We start from the raw sequence: 21,134 nt of genomic DNA on the forward strand, positions 1-21,134 counted from the left end.
TACAGCGCAGAGTGTTTATTTTATTCACGAAATCTGCACCTTGCATCATCGTACAATTTAATATGTATGTGTACACACATACGCACATACATACACATTTAATACATTAAATACGCAGCACACGTATTTATGTACCTGGATCTTTTCTCTTCAAATCTGTCTGCTTTTTACAAAAGTATCACAAAATGTTACACGTATACGTTACGCGATTGCGTCCAACGCGTTTATCATCGTCTCGAGCTCGTCTTTGTTCAACTCTAAGTCTATGATCCGCCGAGATTCGGTGTCTTCGACCATGAGATCCAACTGTAGAAGAGATTCTCGCAAAGAGGCCATCCTGCTCGATCCCATCACCAACTGCGAGATACGTTGGGGCAATGAATAAATGCAAAATTGCACGCCTGAAGTGAACAGGCTCCGAAATGTGATACCTTTAATCTCCAATCAAAATCGATTACGGTCGGCAGCTTCCTCTTGTAGTGTTCCATCAGTAAAGCGTTGGTCAGTTGCTCCCTGCGTACTTTCAAGCAAGTAAGAATGTTCCTTTGCACTTGCTCGGGCAACTCGTGATATTCCTGCGGCATCTGAAACAATGACTACCTTTTATCAAATTATCTTTCTTTTTTATTGACGATTTATACAGAATAAATAATAATAATAATACACGGAATAATAATAATTCGTGACGCATCCGAAGAGGAAATAAATCTCTGTATAAAAATACCTAAAAGACGTAGAGTTAAATTTCTCCCGACTGATTTACATATTATCATGGAATTATTTTGCGCTCTACGATATCGTGATTTACGTGTTTCACAACTTGGAACTTGCTGTGGAATGACATTGTTAAGCTGGCAACCTTTTCCTCCACCATGTACAGGGAAGCAGGATTCCGCAGCAGCGTCGTCATCAGTTTGCAAATGCCTTCGTACTCCGCTCTGCTCCAGTCCATGCTGTTGACGAACCTGTGATACGACGGTCCAGGGCGGCCACAGATTTCGTCAACGCACGCATGCAGCAGCTTAATATAAGCCGAATCATTATGCAACGTTGTTAACTGCGTGCGGAAGCAAGAACATCACGCGGTTACTCACTTCTTTCAACACCTCGCTCTTCTCGTCGCTGAAGAGGTTGATGTACAATGACTGCGTGCTTTCCATGATCGTTAATTGCAGTTTTCTCTCACGGATAAAGCTTTATCATTGTCAATGGAACAGCAGATCGGAATTTACCTTTCGGCGCAGCGGTACATTTTTTTAATCGCTCGTTTTTCGCGATTTGTTAGTCGACGCGAAATACTTCTTCGTTTAAACAGAATCAGGATAGATTTCAATGATTGTCATAAAAGTGGCGGTGGATTAAGAGTTCAGGTAGACTTGCAAACACTGTTTATTAGCGGCACAAACGCTGTAAATCGCGACCGCGCCGCAGCTGTGGCAAATGAGGTTAGGAAAAAGAACACGGCTGTGTTTGACAGCTGAACCATAGATAACCATGTATTCAGAATGGTCAAACTCCCGTGTTAAAACTGTGCGTCAGCGTTAGTAACGCCATCTGCCAAGTTGCCTTTAGAAAAATGAACCGAGGCCGGTGTTCATAGTCGAATCACAGTATAAGGATATACAGTAGGGACAAGCACCCGTTTTCGAGTCAGCCGCGCAGATTTGCTTGCGCATTCCAAGCGGCCACGTTCTTGGGCGGCTTCCAATCCCGTTCAAAGTAAAGAACGCACATTATCTCCGTAACTGTGATCACATATAGATAGAGAAACACAACCAAACATAAAAATTCGTATATTGTATTGTATTGTTTGTTTTGTGCTTTTGTTAAAAACAATGTCTAAGAGAATACATCGAGTGTGTGCGGTGCAAAATTGTTTTCACAATGATTAATGATGATAATATATCATTTTTTCGCTTTCCAAAAGAGAAAGAAAGGTATGCATTACTTATGCATTTATAAAATATGTAATTTTTTTTAAGAAAACACATTAAAAATATTTGCTGATAGCGGTGGTTTCTAATATTATTGATACGCTACTTGCCGCCCGAAGACATGGCGGATCGGCTGAAAAAGATCAAAGGTGCCGACGCTCTTTGTCCCTACTGTATATCATTATACTGTGGTCGAATCTTATATTTAAGACCGTCTTAAGTCTTATCTGGGGATGCTGTATGGATCATTTCATTGGCTATGGAGTATCTGAAGATACACTTAAGACGGTCTTAAATATAAGATTCGACTATGAATACCGGCCTTACTTGAGGTTCTCTAGTGCGATCTATCGGGATTTGTTGAAACTATTTCAACTTTCTTCCCGTAGCTCCGGTAAATAAGGTCGCATTCCTGAATTATATCTCTCGTCGGTTAGTTGCGTAAAATTCTGTACGAGTTTTACTAAATTTTTGTTACGAGATTTTGCTTATTTTTAATTTTAATTTTTCTTTTTTATCTTCCTTTCGGGTAATATAACTCAAGAATGCACCTTGGACTTTGCATTGTCGACGTTCTCGACTCTGATTGCACTTAATCTGTCATATTTTATATTTCTATGCAAATGAGTGCATGTAAGTATGTACATACGATAAGTTACATAACGTCGTTTCCAGTTCAAAGTCCTTCCTTTATCAATTTATAACTTGCCAGTCATTCTTTCATACATATAAATACTTTCTGTTGCCGATCTTGAAGTTGGCTCTCGGTGACGTGGAAGGACTTCTTTCTCTTCGGTGCTATCTGAGCGGCTGTCACTGTCTAAACGAGCTTCAGCAGTCGTTGATTGTTTTATTTTTTCCAAGAAAGATTGAACGCTCGAAATGTTGAAGGTATTTTTATTGTTTTAGTGGCATTCATTTGTTTGTTTGTCCTCTTTGTTTCGTAATTACTCCAGTTTCTTGTTTCATGTCTATGCACCGGTATTATCGTTCCTTTTCAATTTTTTTATTACATTGTGTCATATTTTTTATTACTTTTATCGTTTTGCTTTATCATATATAATTATATATGATTATATATATAATTATTCGGAATATTATTTATTATTTAACACTGTAGTAGCAGATTTGTAGACGATATATTTTCTATAATTCGATTCTAGGTTATGTAACCTCCTCAACTTTCCTTTTTCTCCCTTGGTTTTCTTTCTCTCGCGGCACGGTATTGTTTAAATAATTTATTGTCGTATATGCGATACATAGACGTACGCCTTGTGTATCGTAATAATTCATAAGGTTTCTTCCTGCTCCTTGTTCGCGAGTTTCAGTAAAACCCGTCTCTGAAATTCAAGCAACTACTAATGTCCGATAATCCGAATATGAGTACGTCAACGGTGAATGCGAATGGAGGCGTTCAAGTGAAATGCAGTGAAATGTTTTCGTATTATCCAGGTTCCTTGATGACATTTATTTGCGCGTATACCGCGATAGCACGACGATAATACGGTCTTGTTTTGCAGGGTACTGTAGCTTTGGTGACTGGCGGTGCCTCCGGCCTGGGCCGTGGTACCGTGGAAAGGTTCATCAAGCAAGGTGCAAAAGTAGTCGTTGGCGACTTGCCGGCATCGAAGGGGCAGTCCGTGGCGAGCGAGTTGGGAGAGGCCAATGCAATGTTTGCACCCATGGACGTACGTGTCATCATTTGTATCTTTCATTTGTTGTGATGTCTCGAGTCTCACGTTAAATCGCCTTACGAGAGTAATTTACTCTTCCACGGAAGATAATTGCCGTCGTAATAATTGTCAGCCCTTTCTTTCAGGTAACTTCGGAATCCGATGTTCAAGCTGCTCTCGACCTGACGAAACAGAAATTTGGCAAGCTCGATGTCCTCGTCAACGCTGCTGGCATCGCCATCGCCCACAAGACTTATAACAGCAACAAAAAGATGGCCCACTCCCTGGAAGACTTTTCAAAGGTGCTCCAGGTTAACACCGCTGGTACCTTCAATGCCATTCGCCTCTCGGTCGGTCTGATGATCGAGAATACGCCTAATCAAGATGGACAGAGGGGTGTGATCATTAATACCGCTAGTGTCGCCGCTTTTGACGGTCAGATAGGTCAGGCTGCTTATTCCGCGTCGAAAGGAGCAATCGTAGGTATTGTCATTCTCTTCGTCTACATCCTATTCTTTAAATTTTCTTCCTTTTCTTTCTCTAATAATTGCCCTTTTCCAATTTTCGCGATTTAAGCGTGACTCGTTACGTTACAGGAATGACGTTGCCAATCGCCCGCGATCTTTCCAAGGACGGCATTCGTGTGGTAACGATCGCTCCGGGATTGTTTGACACTCCGTTATTGAGGGCACTACCGGAGAAGGTACGCGTCTTCCTCGCGAAAAGCATTCCGTTTCCTCAGAGATTGGGCAGTGCCGATGAATACGCCATGCTGGTGCAGCAGATCGTGGAAAACCCAATGCTCAACGGGGAGACGATCAGATTGGACGGTGCTCTTAGAATGCAAGCCTAAATCGGGTCGTCGGAATCGAAAAATGGCCAAAAATATCTTTTCGAGTATAGATAGATGTGTGTGTATTTTCTCATTCATTCATTCCTTCTTCCTTCCGAGTCATTCTTATGTCACTTTTTATATCTCTTTATTTTCAGATTTCGATGGATTCATCTTTTAGCTTTAAAGAGAAGTTACATATTATTGTGTTATTCTTGAAAGAAAGGGTCCTTCGCAAATTCTTCCTCTTTATATACAAGTTCTATATTTCTATATACAAGCTTTTTACATCTTGGAAGGATGAGCATCATCCAGCTACACGCTCCGTGAGTTATAATGAAAGTTTTATAATACAGTGAAATAAAATAATCTTTTTGCATACGACATTGGTTTGATTCAAATGTGATAATCTTTGTATTTTATTATAATTGGATCTCTTATTTTCTTTCTTTCATAAAATATCTCTCGTTCCACCATTCCACATAATTGCAATTTTCTTTGTTCCGATTGTGCCTTTTGCCATTTAGTTTTAACATAACTTTGATACTTTATTAAAATTTCATATTTCCGTCTTTGATTAAATTTCCAATTATTACATCCCGATTGAAATTCTTCAACGAATTAATTTTATTTTACAAAAGGGGACTCTGAGCAAAACTCGTTCAACGTTTCTCCTTTTTCCTTCATGTTCGTATAGTCATAACTAGGGGATGGGAAAGGTTAAATAAAATGGTCTCGTTTTTTACATGCAACACCAGTGTAATTCCCTTGAAATGTACACCAACGATTGCGTGCAGGTATCGTTACGTTCTTTGTGGTGCACGGTATCGACAATTCTTTCCATTAGCTCGTGTCACTGTACATTTCCTATATGGAAGATCTTTGCTCCGCAGTTTCGTTCAATCGAAACTTGTATTTTCGAGATTCTTGCCCAACCCGTTTCAAACGTGTTATCCCAAAGTGGGACAGTTCTAATTCCTTAAACGTTTTAAACTCGATGGGTCAACATAGAAATCTCGATGACCTTGTATAAAGCTTTGCGTAAAGTCTTGCTGATGTTGTATATATATATATAGCGTTAGTGTTTCTCTACACCTGTTGCGACTGTCCTGATCTTGATCCTATCCCTTACCGACTCTTATCGAATCACTATCGAGTCCGACTCGAGTCTTTTGTCTGTCGATTGATTCGCCCGGCAACGTTAATAGATCAACATAGTAATCTGTATCGATTTCGTCAAAGTAAATCCATCTCTTTTATTTTTCTCTAATAATCACATCGTATCGATCACGGTCTGATTATGAGAGTGGCTATGGTCAAGATTTTTACTACAGGCTGTCTTTGCGGTGGTGAAATTCGAAATAATTTGTCTAAATGCGTTTTCGGGAATCCATGAACAAACTTGTCCAACGCATCGCATTCGACCAGCAATCGATTCTAAGGGATTAAAGGCGACAAAAAGTTAGCTTCACGGTTTCTCGAAATTCGATACCGAGATTGCGCTTGAAAATGGCTTGGTGCTTACGAACGCGATTTCGGTGAGATCAGATAGATCAGACTGCTTATCCCGACGTCGTGAACGCACGAAAATAATCCTTTAGAGCTTTCGGACTCTCGAACACGTTCGACGTACGGACATACGTGTCACGATCATCGATGGTTTGCGAGTTTACTTTTCGAAAAAAAAAAAAAAAAACGGGAACTTATCAGCCTGCTGAAATCTGCTCGAGTCTCGAGCACGAGAGAATGTTCCTCCGTGTCATGTTCCGCGAACGGTGAAATTCGGCGTTACTGATTTCGTCAAGACGAGTTAGATCCCTACGCTCTATATTAACGTGATAATGATCTTTAAGCTTGCTAAGTTCGATTAAAAGTATAACGTCTACCTTCTCCTTGTGCTTTAGCGCGAAGCGAGAATCTACTTGATGGTTTTTGGTGTGTTTGTGCAACCGCGCATGATCATCTAGGCAACCCACTTGTCTGTTCCACTTGTCAATCTATTAACGTCCATTATCCTAACAACAGTCGAGCTACAATCGAGCTCCCGAACGCTCATCCTTCTCATCATCCTCGCGGCACTGCTCGGAATCTCGTTCAAAGTAGTCTTTATGCGCTTCGGGCGATCGCCAAAAGTCCAGCAGATGTCGAAAATTGTCGGGGTGACCGTCGGGCAGAGTAATTTTGCCTTTGTGCGCCCCGGGGTCCAGTCAGCCCTAGGCGTTCGATTCCTTGAGCGTCTGCAATTTTTCCAACTGATCCGGCTGCAACTCGTCCGGGATGCTGGCTCTCCCTCCCACCAGCATCTTTCCTGCCGGCGGCACTTGTTCCTCTTCCATGACCTCTGGGACCTCCTCCGTCACTTCCACCACTGTTCCCCTCGATTGGGAATTCCCATTGGTGCTGGGGCCAGAAGTCGAATCTCCTTCGCTCCCGGAACTGCTGCTGATCGGGAACGGCGCCGAGTCCGCCGGAAGTTCGTCGATCGTCGATTTCTCTTCAGCCTCTTCCTCCTCCTTCTCATCCAAAATGACGGTCGTTTCTTCCTCTTTACACTCGCTCTCGTTTGCATCCGAAGCCGCGCTCAAAGGATCAGCCTCGGGATCGGTTTCGGCGACGTCCGCCTCGACAGTCTCGGTGGGTTTCGATGAGTCCCCCGAGGTCTCCTCCAGTCCGGGGAACGGATGTTCGACCTCCTCCATCGGTGTCGCGGCCGTGATGACGATCTGTGCTACACCAAGACCAACGTCATCCTTTTCGGTGGAGTCTTCAACGGGTTTCGGATCTTCGAGTTTTTCCTGCGAATTGAATGAGGTTTTACATTATTTTGACGCATCTCTGTTTATTCTGTAGCTCCAACACGTATGAACCAGATATTGTGTATATCGCGTTAGATTTGAGAGAGAAAGAGAGGGAGAGAGAGATGAGACGGGGGACAACGTCTTCATTATTCGGAAACGAAACTTGGATTCGAGTTCGAGAGCAAATCTTTGTATTAAGAGCAACATTCAACGTAACAACGTTCGAATATCTCGTTTGAATATTCGAATCTGATTAGGCCAGATTTATGTTACGTTATGTAATTTATATTACGTATTTAATGTTACGAACATTCCAACGCATCAGACATTACGTCGTCTTCAAGAAGAATAGACTAATCTCTCGAATGCTCGAAATTAACGATTTTGCGAAATACATGGTTTCATACATGGGATGACCACAGAACGTCAGGATGACTGATAGTCTCTGATGTATGGACGATTTAACACATATGGGATGCACTTTTATCAGCGTCACGTTTATCGAAAAAGAAAAAACAAAAGTGGAGTAACTAGTAAGCTTATCTCGCTAAAGGATGAAACTTTACTCTCGCAAATTCCGTGTGACATCCTATTTATGTTCAATTATGCACACATTACCGTGTTTGACTTTTGCAACGTGATTCCTTCTGATTCCGATAAAGGTCACCGTGCAAGTGCAAGCTTAAACGTGATGGCTATTTTTTGCACCATTTTTTTACGGCATTGATTACAGCGCGTTAAAAATTCAATTGTCTCAAAGTGTCGGAAGCGAGAATCTTCACGAGAATACACAGTCCGCTCGATATGTGTTAAACGTCTGCAACCCATTAACGATCTCTCTACCGATTTACCTTATCGCCCGATTCGTCTGATACCTCCACGACTGCGCAGCAAGTCATAGTGTGTTTCACAGATTAAAATGTGGATGAATAACAAGTACCTACTACTACTACTACTACTACTACTCGACTACTGTAATAACCCATTACAATGATTCTGATAATTTGTTGTCTCTCAAGCTCACCTAATATATCCGGTCCTTCTAACTTGTCCTCGTCAAACTGTGAGCCATAGTGCTCCTTTTGGTTTTTCGACAGATTTATCACGAAAATCCCGTTCACTACTGGCTTGCCTTCTTGCGATTCTGCAATAGGCACACATTAAAGGTGTATCTTTGTTATAAATGACTGATTGAAATGGATGAGTGACTAGAAAATTACCATCGATTTCAGCGGATTCATCGTCCAGTAAAAATTCCGGTGAAACTTCTGGTGGAGTGAAAACTGGTGGCGCGGAACTCGGCGGTGTCATGTCGTCCTGAAGTGATAACACGTCAGTTTTTCGTGTCATGTTCAATTATTAATTACTCGATCTCTATTCTATTTTATAATTGCCGTATAATCTTTTTTTGAATGAAACGTTATTTAATCTTTTGACAATTAATTGAACGATAAAAGTATAATTCTTGATTCTTGAGAGAGAAAAGGAGTTCTCACGTTCACTCTTGTTCTCACCTGTGGAGTCAAAGGAGACCCGTCTGGTCCGCAAGGTTCCACGACAAGAGAAGGAAAGAGACCCCGCTGGTCTCTCAATTCACCCTCCCACCAGCCATCGTCCACGTCGTGCGGTTCTTTCTTCAACACCTTAACGATATCGCCCTCCAGAAAGCTCAGCTCTTCGTCGCACGTTGCGTCGTAGTCGTAGAGCGCGATGCAATATTGCTCTACCTCTGAGAGGATGAAAGAGAGAAAGAGAAACAACATTTAGGACTACAAGAGCTACGATATCGCATGTCGATTAAATACAAAAACTCAATCTATAGCACGCCGCATCGCCAAGTATCTCTCCGAGATCTTCGAGCGAAACTTGAAAATGATATTATTTGTGCGTGCCACAAAACAATTATCTAAAAGACGCTAAAGGACACGATAGACACAAGGAACAGAGATAATTACTCTAAACTTTTCCTTTTGATTCTGCAGGTGTATCTAAATCCTTTAGATTCGAACTGAAACGAATCGAGATATACAATATCTCGATTACTAATGATAAAAGGTGTCTCGACGTACCCCCAATATGATTTTGTACAATGGTTTCCGGTGCAGCACTTTCCAACGTGGCGTCAGGATCGACGGCATCGTGATCGTCGATGGTGTAATCGACGGATGAAAAGGAGATCTGCTGGACCAGGCTCGGGCCCTGCGAAATTAGCCCGCCGGTGCTCGGCTCTGGTTCCCTCTCCACATCGAGATAGTTTTGCGGTACAAAACCCTCCTCTCCTCGATAGTTTCTCGCTTTCAGCCATCCATCACCATCGCCTTCTCCTACCACGTCCAGCTGTTCGCTCTCCACGATGGAAAGCTCGTCGGGATTTTGCGCCTGATAAGGGAACAATTTGCTTGCATCTTCTCTTATGATAAAACAAACGAGTGTGTCTTTGCGTAAGGAAATTGCGAAACTTTTTGCAAGTTGTGCGAGATGATACACACCTGAGATATAAATGGAAAAAGAAAGAAAATTTTGATAACAGAGTAGGTATTTATTTTATAGGTACTTACCGTGTACGAGTAAAGGGCGGTGCATTTGTAAATGGGTTGGTTAGAAGGCATCTCCGGTGTCCCGCGCATAATTTCATGATCGTCCTTCTCCTCGTTGTCCCAATCGACCGCCGTAGGATCGTCCCAACCTGCTGTCAACTCCTCTATTCGTTGCTTCTCCTGCTCCAGCAATGCTAAAATAAAAAGAAGCAAAAACCGTCACTTGACACTTCTTGCTTAATTGTACAGTAATAACTGTAAATATAAATTATTTTGGCTGTATGAAAATCGACGGCGTACCATCGACTTCCGCGCTGTCGTGTCTCTGCCTGTCTTCGGCTTCCTCTTCCTGCTGGGACACGGTCTTCCCCGGCTGTTCGACGGTCGTCAGGTCACTCGCGCCGTCACCATCGCTGTCGTAGAAAGAGTCTGATGACGGATGCTCCTACGAGAAATTTACGAAAAATGTTTATGTACACGCTCCTCTTCTCGCATTCAAGATTTCGAAAAATGCTGCGTTTATTCTTTATTAATATTTATTAGCTCAGTTAGACTACATACAGAATATATATGTGTGTGTTTGTGTATTATTTTCCAAACTGTGTGTGAAGCATAAAAAGTATATAGATGAATAAGGAATGTTTCCTGGCCGTGTTGAGCAAGCGTTTGATAAACTCTGTATTAATAACACCGGCTGTGATAACTACCGCTGCACCAGATGCATCCGTCCGAACGGAGAGGGAACTGGCTGAACGCGGCATATCCTGAACACTGAGCGTTTCAGCCTCTTGCAGAAACTCGTCCACGTTCACTGCAAAAGAGACGAATCACCATTGATTTTTTACAGAGATTCAAATGCTTGAATTAGGAATTTTCCGATTCTGGATAAGTAGTACATTTTCTAATTTATCTATGTTGGAAATATTTATTTCTCATTGAAATAGGGATTTCAAGTTTAAATGATGAGATTAGATTTATTGTTCGTTCGTGACAAACCTCCACCCTGTCGAAGACATTCTATCCTCGCTTCGGCCTTCAGTTTTGCTGTCTAGACAGACAGAAATAGCAAGAAATGATTGAAACGTCAAATCACACGTCGAGTAAATGAAAACGCAAAGTGTGTAGCTGCTACTCTTGTTCTCGCTGAATTATTTCTAGAAACGCTGATGAGCTTACCTCCGCTCGTCGAACGGCGTGACTTAACTCGTCGATCTTGGTATCCAAATCTGGACCATTAGGATCATTCGGATCAGTCTGAAAGCAATTACCATAAAAGGATTAGCACATTGAGACTGATGGTTAGATGTTTTCTGATTAAAAATATCTTTTATATTATATTTCACGAACCTTTTGGCCAGCATCCCTAAGTTGCTGCAGCACCTGCAGCTTCCGCTTGTTCTCGCGGGCACTGCTGATCTCACGGGCGCGTTTCGTCGACCAACGACGCGCTTCCTTGCCCAACGTCGTCGCCGCTGAATGATCGGCGGTTATCCTATCGACGGGATCGCTATCGCAGGGCTCGAATTTGTATTGAATGTGTTGCTTCAAAACGGGATAATGTATGCAACAACATTGAATGTTGTACTCTCTAGTAAGCTGCTGAGCCTGATCGCGAATCTTGCCAAAGCTATTCTGCATGGCCAGACAAGTGAGTAGTTCCGTGCGTCCCATCAGCGTCAAGTATTCCGCGACTTTCTCATAAACCCCGTTCTCCAGGATCTAAACGACAAAACAACGACAAAAATATTGGTAAATCTTTTTGAGGAGCATTTTTCTTGAACGTCCCAGTAAGCAAAATGTGTGCAATCTGCCAGCAGATTGGCAACAGATTACTGCAGAAGTTGATAGCAAATTGGCATCCGTTATGTCCGCATTAGGATAGTGATCTGCCAGCAGAGCCTGCTAACAGACTCTGACAGCAGATTGGCGGCAGAAACCGAGCAGAATCTGCAGCTTTTGGCCATTCATATTTACGATATATTAAAGCATGTGTTTACTTTTAACACACTATAAATTGTTAAAAGAACGCATTTGTTTGTTAAATTAAAGTACATTTGGCTTGACGTGTCTTTCTGACAGTTCGTTGCATAATCTCTCTTATTGTTAATTTATTCTAATCTGAAGTCCGAATTTTGCTTTCGAACTTCAGATTGCTTGTGGCGTGCGTGAACTACATGGACGTTGTCCATGGGATGCCTCTGTGCCACAAGTGCAAAAATTTTCAGAAAAATTAATATTGTCGTGCCAAGGCGCGTATATTAACTTATATAACTGTTAGGCTAAATCTTAACATCGAGTAAGAACTCGACGTGTGCACCGGATAGCGGTGCGGAGCGAAAACACATATTCATAGCCGTGTAAACTTGAATACTGTCAAAAGCTGCAGATCCTGTTCGGTTTCTGCTGCCAATCTGCTGTTAGATTCCGCGCGCGCAGATCTTGCTCGGTTTCTGCTGCCAATCTGCCGTTAGATTGCGCGCGCGCAAATCTTGCTCGGTTTCTGTCGACAATCCGACTTCAAGCCATGTTTGCAGATTCTGCTCGGTTTCTGTCGCCAATCTGTTCTTAGATTTTGCGAGCAAGCTCTGTTACATTTCTGGCACCAATTTGTCGAATTAATCGTTAATAACAACTTCTGTATCAAATTTGTTGTCTTTTGGCTGGCAATAGTTGATAGCAGATAGTTAGCATCATCTGCTTTCGGCAGACTTGGCTATCTGGGGTTGTCCCAATTTTGTAGCGCGCTGCATTAACTAGGATACAAAGATGTCATCATTGAATGCTTACCTTCATGATGTTCTGTAAGTCGACTGCAAAGTATTGGTTCTGATGAGCATTGGCAGCGGCGAGGCTCAATATATAATCATTGCGTGCTCCGGTTGATTTCTCCTCCAAGGCGTCTCTCTTCGAGCTCACCTAACAAACGCAAATTGCGAATCGAGTCAATATTGGCTCGATCCTTATCGCTCCATCGCAAAGAAATAAAATTCCGAAATATATATATAAATCAAAATGTCGTGTACCTTGGCGCTATTTTTCTGCAACGACGTTATCGACTGGAAGAAGGAGCCTTTCTTCTTCTTCAATCTGGAAGCAGAATCGATCGGAACATGAATTATTGCGCTGACGATTATATAGCCGACTTGTACAGCTGGCCAATGACGATGCCGATGCTTGCTGTCGGCATGTAACAAGAACACGGTCGGGCAGTCGAAAGAATCGACATAACATTCAAGAGTAGGAGAACAAGGCAATTGCAGTGAAATGCAACAATGTATACGGAAGAATGACAAAAATGAAATTTCCCTTACAAGAGAAACGTTGTAACACGTATGCTTAATTATGCTCCAACTTTTCCTATTAAAGAGGACCGACTATTTATAAAGAGAAAAGCCTCGTCCAAGAAGAACACTCTCGACACTCACGAGCCAGCGCGAGTCAAAGCGCAATCAGATTCAGATCAAATTAGGTGGATAAGAAAAAAATCGATATACGTACTTTTCTTCGATATCCTTTGCCTTATCGCGCACATCGTGCGCGCTATGTTCCTCGTCAAAGTACAATTTCTTCGTCTTGTCGACATCTTGCACGCAAATTTGCAGCTCCTTGTGTATTATGAGTAATTGGTCGATTGCCTAAAAAACAAACAGATCAGATTTACGCGGATGCACGCGTGCGTCTAATCTGATAAAGAAAAAAAAATGGCAAAGCTCTCGATACCTTTTTGGAGATTTGTAATTTGTGCATCCTGAGGCTCTTGGCATCATCGGCGATCTGCTGCTGGAAGACCTCGACGGCAGCAAGACGCGCGCGTGCCAGTTTCTCGTTTTCCTCCAGCACGGTTCGCCACACGTTCCACATGTTCCTGCAATCATTAGACCCGCCATTTACCTATGACCCTTCCTTGGCAAACTTTTCCGATCGATAAGTAGCTGAGAATCAAAACCGGTACGATATACCGCAAATCCGGCAAAAGCTTCATTTCCGCGTTAAAAAAAGGGGGGAAAAAAAGAAAGAAGTAAAAATTACGCGCAAGCTAAGAGCAGGTAACAGAGGAAAAGAAATTTGGTTTAGCGCAATTTCTTTACCATTTCTCTTCCGCCCCGTCGACTTTGAGATCCGGTATGTTTGGTATCTTCTTGTTCAAATATGCAGACGATATTTTAAGCAGCGCCTACGATGCATTCGGTCAGCGATTATTATTACGCGTGTACATCTTACGCATACGCGCGCGTGAGGTGCACTACTTACCTCTGAGTAGGACTTTTCAATGGCGGACTTTTTTATCGTAAAATTGCTGAAAAGACACGAATCACTTTGTTGGTCATTTGAACAATTCAAACTGTTTTAGGGATGAAGCGCTCGTGCATCAATAATCGAGCCACTCTTTCCGCGTTTAAATATGTATTAAATGCGTGCGCGGTATCGCTGTCTAATCGTCTTTACGTAAGACTTACCGTACGTCTTCCAGAAGATCGCATTCGTGCTGATTCTTCGCTTGCAATTTCGCCGCCTGCTCCGCGTGTACATTTTTTAGAGACTTTGCGTAGTTTACCTTGCAAGTAAACGGAAAAAAATCAATTTAACAAGTGTCAAACTACCGTTATCACGTATCAAACTATCATAAAACACTCACTCTTCTATATTATTGTACAATATTTTATTTTATTTCACACCCCATTTTTAAACTCGTTGTTTAATAACTTTTACACAGTCTTTATCTTTACAGATTATCGCAAGGAATTCATTATTATCGAATTAAATTAAGTGTTTCGTATTTAATTTGCGACACAATTTTCTGTTAAACATTATCTGTAGATTAATATTTATTTATAATAATTTTCGCAAACTGAGACAATGACTATTAAAAATTTAAACAGGAATCAAGTATAGTAATTAGGCCAACCAAAGCGCAGCTCTCTTCCTCCCACATAAATAAATAAATTAATAGATAAATACAATGATAATATTTATAAAGAAGTCGTATTATGTTATTTAACCGTGACACGTTCTCGAATCGAGAAGCGACCGTTACGAAATTTTGTGCTCCAGCAGATCGATAGAGACATTTCCGCAAGATCATTTCGTCACTGCCACTTTTGGAAAGCCTCATGAATCCAATATCCGGTCTCCACCCAGATGCAAACCGAAAGCAGACTACTCGCGATATTTCGGAAGAGATGAGGACATTAACTAATGGCTAATATATATTGTATCCTACACATCCTACCCTATCCTACATATTTCTTCCCGGGACACTACATGTGTGTATGTGTGCGCCCGTTGTTGCTCCCTTTCGTTAAACACCCTTAGGTTGTTAAAGAGCTTCTTTATCCGAGTCTCGTGACACGAAAAGCTCGATGCTAGAAATTTGCGGAAAGCGCGATCCACTCGTCTCTCGCTCTGTGAAGCGAGTTTTCAATTATGCCGAGTGTACGTGTGGTACGTGTATGTGAGACTTTCTCTTACTTTTCTCGGTGGTGGTTGCATGCTGAGGCGAGTTTTTCCCGCAGCACAGCGGGGGTAGAGGAGGAGGAGGAGGAGGGGCGGTTTTGCTCTCGCTCGCCCTCGCTCACTCGCGACTCACCCTTTATGCGCACACACCCCACGCACGCACGAACGCACGCACCCTCGTTGTGCACTACTCGCGCGTCCGTACGCTACTGATCTCCTGCCCTCCTGAGGCCGCCGCCGGGGGTAGTTTCGCCGCTTATTGATCACCCCCTTCTTTGATAGCGCCTGCGCCACCCCCGGGTCGACTTCCTTTCCGCCGACCTACTAAGCCTCGAAAAAAAAGGGGGGAATGGGGAACCTGATGGTGGGGATTGATCGCAAGTCCTCGTGGCGATTTTAATCATTGTGATTAACGATTTAGAAAATCACGACTTGTCGAGTAGATGAAATTTCTGAGATAAACTAGATAAAACCCGAGATATTCTCAAGACGATTCTCCATTCACGTAATTTTGTCTGTGTGTATGTATATGCGTGCGTGCGTGTGTGTAAAAAGGAATGCAGCAAATTGGTTTCCTTACTTTGTCTTTCGGAACGGTGACTCTTGTTGAAAAATTCAAGCCTGCATTTATTGAGAAATCGTATTCAACTTTATTTAGTGTAATAATGTAATAATATTCGGTATAAAACGGCTAAGCGAGACAGTAGTAGAAGACAGTGATAGTAGACGATACATCGATCGTGGCTTCGCGCGTACACTTACATAATCGCAAAAAAGTCAGTCTAACCACTAGTATGTACAAAATTACGAAAGAACCTCATGAGCAAAGCAGAATGAGGTAAGGAGAAAAATGTCCACCTTTTCTCAAATTAAATTTCTAATTTGATGCGATTAACGTGTCGTGTAGAATAGAGCTGCTCCGCCGAAAAACACTAGAGAAAGTAATCCATTAATTTTCGAGATGTCGTTTTTTTAATCTCTCAAAAGGGATTCTCGAATCAGGATATATGCCGCGACTTGAGGGAACCATTCAAAGCAAACGGAACGGACACGTTCTGATGATTATTGAAAACGTTCCCTCGTCTTTCCTTCTGTTAATCATCCTTTAAATAAGTCTTTAAAACGGATTTCCTTAATAAGGACAAATCGAATGAAAAGAAAACTTTGCGGGGAAGGGAGGGGGAGGGAGGGAGCCTCCAAGCTGCGATACACTTAATAGTGGTTTTTTGTAATACTATCGGATCAAATTCAATGCATCTCTTTGAAATTCGCGTGAATGTGAGAGCGAGAATATGCATTCTCGCTCTCACATTCACGCGGTCCAATAGAAAATCGTGAGAGAACAGAATGCGAGGTCGAATCGATTCGAGGGATGCTTTGCGACATCTATTACAGAGTCTTTTGCTCCTCCTCGGAAATCAACGTGTGCAATGAATACATTCACGAATTCACGGCAATTCGTCAGGTGGCAGCGGGCCCAGGTCTTGATCCAAGCCGGAACCCATTGGCCCGTCGACGTCAGCATCCGCACCCATGGATAGTCCGATCACTTCTGACTGGGGAATCGCTCCTTCGGCCACCTGAAGAAGCATAGGATTCCCAGCCGCGTCCAGGACAGGATCGGCTGTGGCTTCGGCAAGATTCGTCACCGACTTGGACTTCACGCATTGAAAGTCCACGTGACGGCTCTTGGCCTCCTCCTTTTCCCAGGACATGTGAATGAAGGGTCGTTGAACGTAATTGTAGATGACTTCGGCGCGACCACCGGCACGTTTTTTCACCTTCTCCTTGTAGGTTGGATAACCTTCGATGCCTAAGCGGATTTTTTTGAGACCGCGCTCCTTCATCACTTGCTTCGCCACGTCCCGGTTCTCGATGTACTTGAAGAAACGATACATTGCCGTGCTGTTGATAGCTGAGGAGAAAAAAAAAAGAGATGTGTTTGAAAAATGTAAAAAACAGTTTGTCTCTTCATTTATGCTATATTTATGCTATGTTATATGTTTCGTGTTGCGCGATGATTTTAGCCCATTTATTCCATCGTACGCCACTTCAAAGAACAAATGCACAGGGCGAACGTTTCAGAGCTGCTAGGGTAAATCGGCTCATAAATAAGTTCCGGAGTGCACTTCCTGAGTGCGCAAGGGATTAAAAATATGGAGCACGCTATGGGATCATATTAATATCGCGAGTTGGCTTGAACATTCATTATCGAAGAAAACAAGCGGAACTAATGGAGGCTGTGCGCTCTCAAAGGCCGAGCTAATTGATTTTTCATTGGATGCATAATGGTCAGGATTAATAAGATAACAACGTTGGCACGCGTCACGTCTTGCTCCTAAAAAAATTCCGCGTGTGTTCATCGAGCTCCACAAGATCGTCTCGTGTTTACGGAGAACCGCGTTGTAAACTTTTCCCAAAAGAATCGAATTCATTCAATCCAAAATTGAATATACCAATTTACCAATGTCAAATGGTTTTCAAATTCCCTACGTAGCTTATTCGTAATTTGTAATCTCTCATTTTTCATATATTATATGTTTTCATTGCTACCAAGACCTTACAGTGACACCCGTTTAATGTATTTCGGTTCCTCGAGTAGTCTATTTATTCAAGTCGCTCCTCACTTATTCCAAGGATCATTTTACAAGTTATTCTTTACTTACTTTGAGAATACTCTTCACCCATCTGGGGCGGATACTCCTCGTCCCAGTCGACGACATCGTCTTCGAGTAGAACAACAATGTGACACTCGCGGTCACCGCGCCGTGCGCTGTTCACCATCAAAGGCAAAATCAGATCCTCCAGGAACACTTCAAACTGGCAACGTGCACCCTCGTTCGATAACTCGTGTAACAGTCCTCCTGAAATAAATATTGTAGGGTCTACATATCACGTCACTTTTATACATTATACAATACTTCACTTATCTGACTTTGCATATTATACAAAAATGCAAATAATATAAGCTCTCCAATAAAACTGAGAGAGAAAGATGAAATAAACTTACTGAGATTCTGGCACTTGACCGTGCTGGCATCGAAAGGCACCAACAGGTAATCGCAGGCCTCCCGCAATTCTTGAACACTCACAGTCGGGGGGCAACGGATTATTCCACCTTTGTAATACTCCAGGATCGCGCGAAATACCATGGCGGAAATGCCGTCGGCAACCTCGTACTCGCCGCGTTCATTCGGCTGGGCATATTCTATCCCCGAGCTGAACATGCGGCCCAACATGGTGTTTGGATGCGCCGTGAACAAAGCTGGATCGACGATAAATCTACAACAGGGATTAACCAAGCGATTTCAATGGACGGACTTGTACAGATAGGAGTAAAATAAATCCAGCAGTCCAATGATCGGATCGACTAGTGAATTGTATTATTACCTGGTATTGTCGACGATAAGGGTAATCCTTTCGTCACTGGCTGGCTGATTGCTGCTGCCCGTGGTAGAGCCCGTCGTCGTTGCCCCCGACATTGCGTTATCTCTGCTGCTGCTGCCGCTTTGATACTGATTCTGATTCTGTTTCGCCACGCCGACGTTCGAGCGAATCCTGAAGAAGAGAATGAGAGATTGCCACGCTCAATTAAGACGAATCTGCAGAACGACAGTTTGCAGAAACGCAGAAAAGTCGAGAGTATCCATGATGAATGTATAAAGTAAAGAGCTAACGAGATTTACGAGAGACCTACCTTACAAATTACGAGGCTCGGTGACTCGACTTTGAGATACGTCGCAAATATATTAGGAATGAATACAATTTCCCGTAATAACGATAAAAATAAAGATGCTTGTGGCTCGAACTGATATTTTTCTTCCTCTTCCTTTTCGTTTTTACGATTACGTCAGATTAATTCCATCCGTGTTTAATAAATTGTTTCAAATAAAATTTTGTTTGATAAAATTTTTCGGCTGGCCAAATTGATTGATAAAATTTTTCTAACTAAAAGCTAAAAAAAAGCTAAAAGTGTGTAACGGGGAACGAGCACGGGAAACGAGAAGAAAGAAATTTCGTCGCTTTAATTTGTTACGTGCATTTACCTGTTCGGATGATTTGTCAGACTTGCACTGCCCTGCGAATTTCTGCCGGAATTGAAAGAATGACAATGCCGATCGTCGCTGCCGTCCCTCTGTACCAGACAAGATTTCGGCTTCGACGAGCCACCACAACTATACATGCACAGAACAACCACGTAATCTTGTACTTTTGACTAATTGCCTACTACGCAAGCAGCTGTAACATTTCTCTACTACTCTATGCTATCCTATGCAAAAATATGCGCACGTATGTGTGTGTATGCCTGTGTGTATGTGTGTGTGTACATTTCGTGAAATGCGGTGCAATCTGCGTACTTTCCAATATTTTTCTATGGATCTGAAACGCATATACCCGCGAAATCTGCCAAGAGATCAATGGTCGAGCCTCGATATTCTTGCAGTAAATATTGATTACGAGCGAGCGAGAATACATTTACGTATGGATGGAACGTAACGATTCACGTCCTTTCGGTTTTCTGGGGAGCATCGCCAATCATCACTGTCATTGTCACGGAGTTTAGCTTCAGCTGACACTCCTTCATAAAAATAGATCTAGTACTAGGATCATCAAGACACGAGTGACAAATGACGAGTGACGAGCAACGATCATTAACTGAGGATTAATCACACAGGCAGAAGGGAGGAAGGGAAGAGGGTAGGAAGGAAAAGAAAGTTAGCAGATCCTATTTGAAAATTACACGAATAATTCACATGCACATAATGGAGATTTATAGAGGCAAACTTCTAATTGCATGCTAAAAGATCTAGGCTATTGTAAAACTTTGAGTAAAGTCTAATCTGTGTTTCCATGTGTGGTGGTATGTAACAGCAGAGTTTCTAATAGTTTGTAACAATCTGAATCATCAGGAAGAATGCCAACTTTATGTGTATCGATTGCGACGTTCTTTTTTTTGTGATAAAAAAAGTCATGACACAATCGTTCCTCGTGTCATTAAATCCATAGATATAAATAAAGATTCTTGGTTTCTGAAGTGTGTTTTCAAGTGTTTACAGTTTACCTCAGCCTATTCTTATACAAGCGATTCCTTCCTCTTCCGTCGCTCTCCTTGTAATCAGTCTCCGTATCACTGCTACTATCTTGTACATAATTAATGCGCTCCGATGGATTTGACATGTCAAACCACCTGCAAAAGTGATATGTATGCACGCTTCTGCACGAGTCTCTTTATAGTATGCTACTAAAATTTATCAGGCTTTTGTCTACATCACTTCTTTCTGTTTTTGTCTGTTTTGTAACAGGAGCAACGTGTCTAATGTTCAAACGGCAGAAATGAGCGCGTTACTCCGCGTTACACGGTACAAAGAGTGGCAATTTCAGTTGTCACTCTCACCGAGCAAATAACAATGCGAAATTTGTTTGTATCAACTTAGATCGGCGAGAATGTACGTGTATTCGCCGAGTAGAAAACACTGCAAGTTTGCAAGTTTCAACGCTTTCGATCACCTTGCTCTGTCCTTTGAGGTTAACCTCGCCATTCTCGTCGAGTGCCAGTCGTACTAACGTACTAACAATCCTGTGCAATATTACAATAATTGGAGTAAGAGTACTTACGAGCTTGAGATCGACAGAAACCAGCCGAGTTGCTTTAAAAGCCTCCTCGTGGACTCGCAGATCTCCAGATCGTTCGAATCAGCGCAAATGCATATTAATCCGACGAGTCAGGTTCTCCTTAAAATTCTCCTCAAGTTGACAGGTGCAACGGTATCACGAGCATCAGCAGAACGCAGGAACGCCAAAGAATGCGTCCGACCTGACCCACTCTGACTATAACTTGACACAACTGGCTCGGTGTGCAGTGTCCATCAAAGCGCAGGTGCGCACGCGTAAAGACGTTGTTGATA

At 42.4% G+C, this 21,134-nt stretch overlaps 4 protein-coding genes across 12 annotated transcripts; 1 reads left to right on the forward strand and 3 right to left on the reverse strand.

Moving 5' to 3' along the window:
* Positions 1 to 1,435, reverse strand: LOC105283146 (COMM domain-containing protein 8). Of its 2 annotated transcripts, none has more exons than XM_011345644.3 (4): positions 1,095 to 1,435; positions 809 to 1,021; positions 432 to 584; positions 1 to 357 (listed from the first exon to the last, which is right to left on the reverse strand). In XM_011345644.3, the coding sequence occupies exons 1-4, from the start codon at positions 1,158 to 1,160 to the stop codon at positions 202 to 204; spliced, it is 588 nt and encodes a 195-aa protein (XP_011343946.1). In that variant the 5' UTR covers positions 1,161 to 1,435; the 3' UTR covers positions 1 to 201. The 2 variants fall into 2 exon arrangements, with proteins under 2 accessions (XP_011343946.1, XP_011343947.1); XM_011345645.3 differs by having other exon boundaries at positions 860 to 1,021; positions 1,095 to 1,423.
* Positions 1,436 to 2,458: 1,023 nt separating this feature from the next.
* LOC105283150 (3-hydroxyacyl-CoA dehydrogenase type-2) lies at positions 2,459 to 4,822 on the forward strand. Of its 4 annotated transcripts, none has more exons than XM_011345651.3 (6): positions 2,459 to 2,567; positions 2,692 to 2,825; positions 3,455 to 3,622; positions 3,754 to 4,090; positions 4,204 to 4,516; positions 4,598 to 4,822. In XM_011345651.3, exons 2-5 carry the CDS (start codon positions 2,817 to 2,819, stop codon positions 4,458 to 4,460), a joined length of 771 nt encoding a protein of 256 aa, XP_011343953.1. In that variant the 5' UTR covers positions 2,459 to 2,567; positions 2,692 to 2,816; the 3' UTR covers positions 4,461 to 4,516; positions 4,598 to 4,822. The 4 variants fall into 4 exon arrangements, with proteins under 4 accessions (XP_011343953.1, XP_011343952.1, XP_019888487.1 ...); XM_020032928.2 differs by lacking the exon at positions 2,459 to 2,567 and adding an exon at positions 3,263 to 3,386 and having other exon boundaries at positions 2,635 to 2,825; XM_011345650.3 differs by lacking the exon at positions 2,459 to 2,567 and having other exon boundaries at positions 2,626 to 2,825.
* Positions 4,823 to 5,177: 355 nt separating this feature from the next.
* LOC105283149 (F-BAR and double SH3 domains protein 2) lies at positions 5,178 to 15,732 on the reverse strand. 4 transcript variants are annotated; one of them, XM_011345647.3, is made up of 20 exons: positions 15,244 to 15,732; positions 14,232 to 14,329; positions 14,026 to 14,071; positions 13,863 to 13,948; positions 13,495 to 13,639; positions 13,273 to 13,409; positions 12,798 to 12,861; positions 12,562 to 12,690; positions 11,122 to 11,493; positions 10,951 to 11,028; positions 10,771 to 10,822; positions 10,482 to 10,585; positions 10,075 to 10,219; positions 9,796 to 9,968; positions 9,307 to 9,616; positions 8,752 to 8,966; positions 8,458 to 8,554; positions 8,262 to 8,381; positions 8,089 to 8,120; positions 5,178 to 7,234 (listed from the first exon to the last, which is right to left on the reverse strand). In XM_011345647.3, the coding sequence occupies exons 1-20, from the start codon at positions 15,262 to 15,264 to the stop codon at positions 6,653 to 6,655; spliced, it is 3,006 nt and encodes a 1,001-aa protein (XP_011343949.1). In that variant the 5' UTR covers positions 15,265 to 15,732; the 3' UTR covers positions 5,178 to 6,652. The 4 variants fall into 4 exon arrangements, with proteins under 4 accessions (XP_011343949.1, XP_026824284.1, XP_026824285.1 ...); XM_011345648.3 differs by lacking the exon at positions 8,089 to 8,120 and having other exon boundaries at positions 7,063 to 7,234; positions 15,244 to 15,508; XM_026968483.1 differs by lacking the exons at positions 13,863 to 13,948; positions 14,026 to 14,071.
* Positions 15,733 to 15,857: 125 nt separating this feature from the next.
* On the reverse strand, positions 15,858 to 21,098 carry LOC105283151 (BTB/POZ domain-containing protein 10). 2 transcript variants are annotated; one of them, XM_026968485.1, is made up of 8 exons: positions 20,845 to 21,098; positions 20,291 to 20,416; positions 19,275 to 19,403; positions 18,619 to 18,786; positions 18,239 to 18,510; positions 17,895 to 18,092; positions 16,570 to 17,143; positions 15,858 to 16,513 (listed from the first exon to the last, which is right to left on the reverse strand). In XM_026968485.1, exons 2-7 carry the CDS (start codon positions 20,404 to 20,406, stop codon positions 16,677 to 16,679), a joined length of 1,350 nt encoding a protein of 449 aa, XP_026824286.1. In that variant the 5' UTR covers positions 20,407 to 20,416; positions 20,845 to 21,098; the 3' UTR covers positions 15,858 to 16,513; positions 16,570 to 16,676. The 2 variants fall into 2 exon arrangements, with proteins under 2 accessions (XP_026824286.1, XP_011343954.1); XM_011345652.3 differs by having other exon boundaries at positions 15,858 to 16,506; positions 16,563 to 17,143.
* Between the last annotated feature and the right edge of the window lie 36 nt (positions 21,099 to 21,134).

Source organism: Ooceraea biroi, chromosome 3 (genome assembly GCF_003672135.1).
Source record: "Ooceraea biroi isolate clonal line C1 chromosome 3, Obir_v5.4, whole genome shotgun sequence".
Lineage (NCBI taxonomy): Eukaryota > Metazoa > Arthropoda > Insecta > Hymenoptera > Formicidae > Ooceraea > Ooceraea biroi.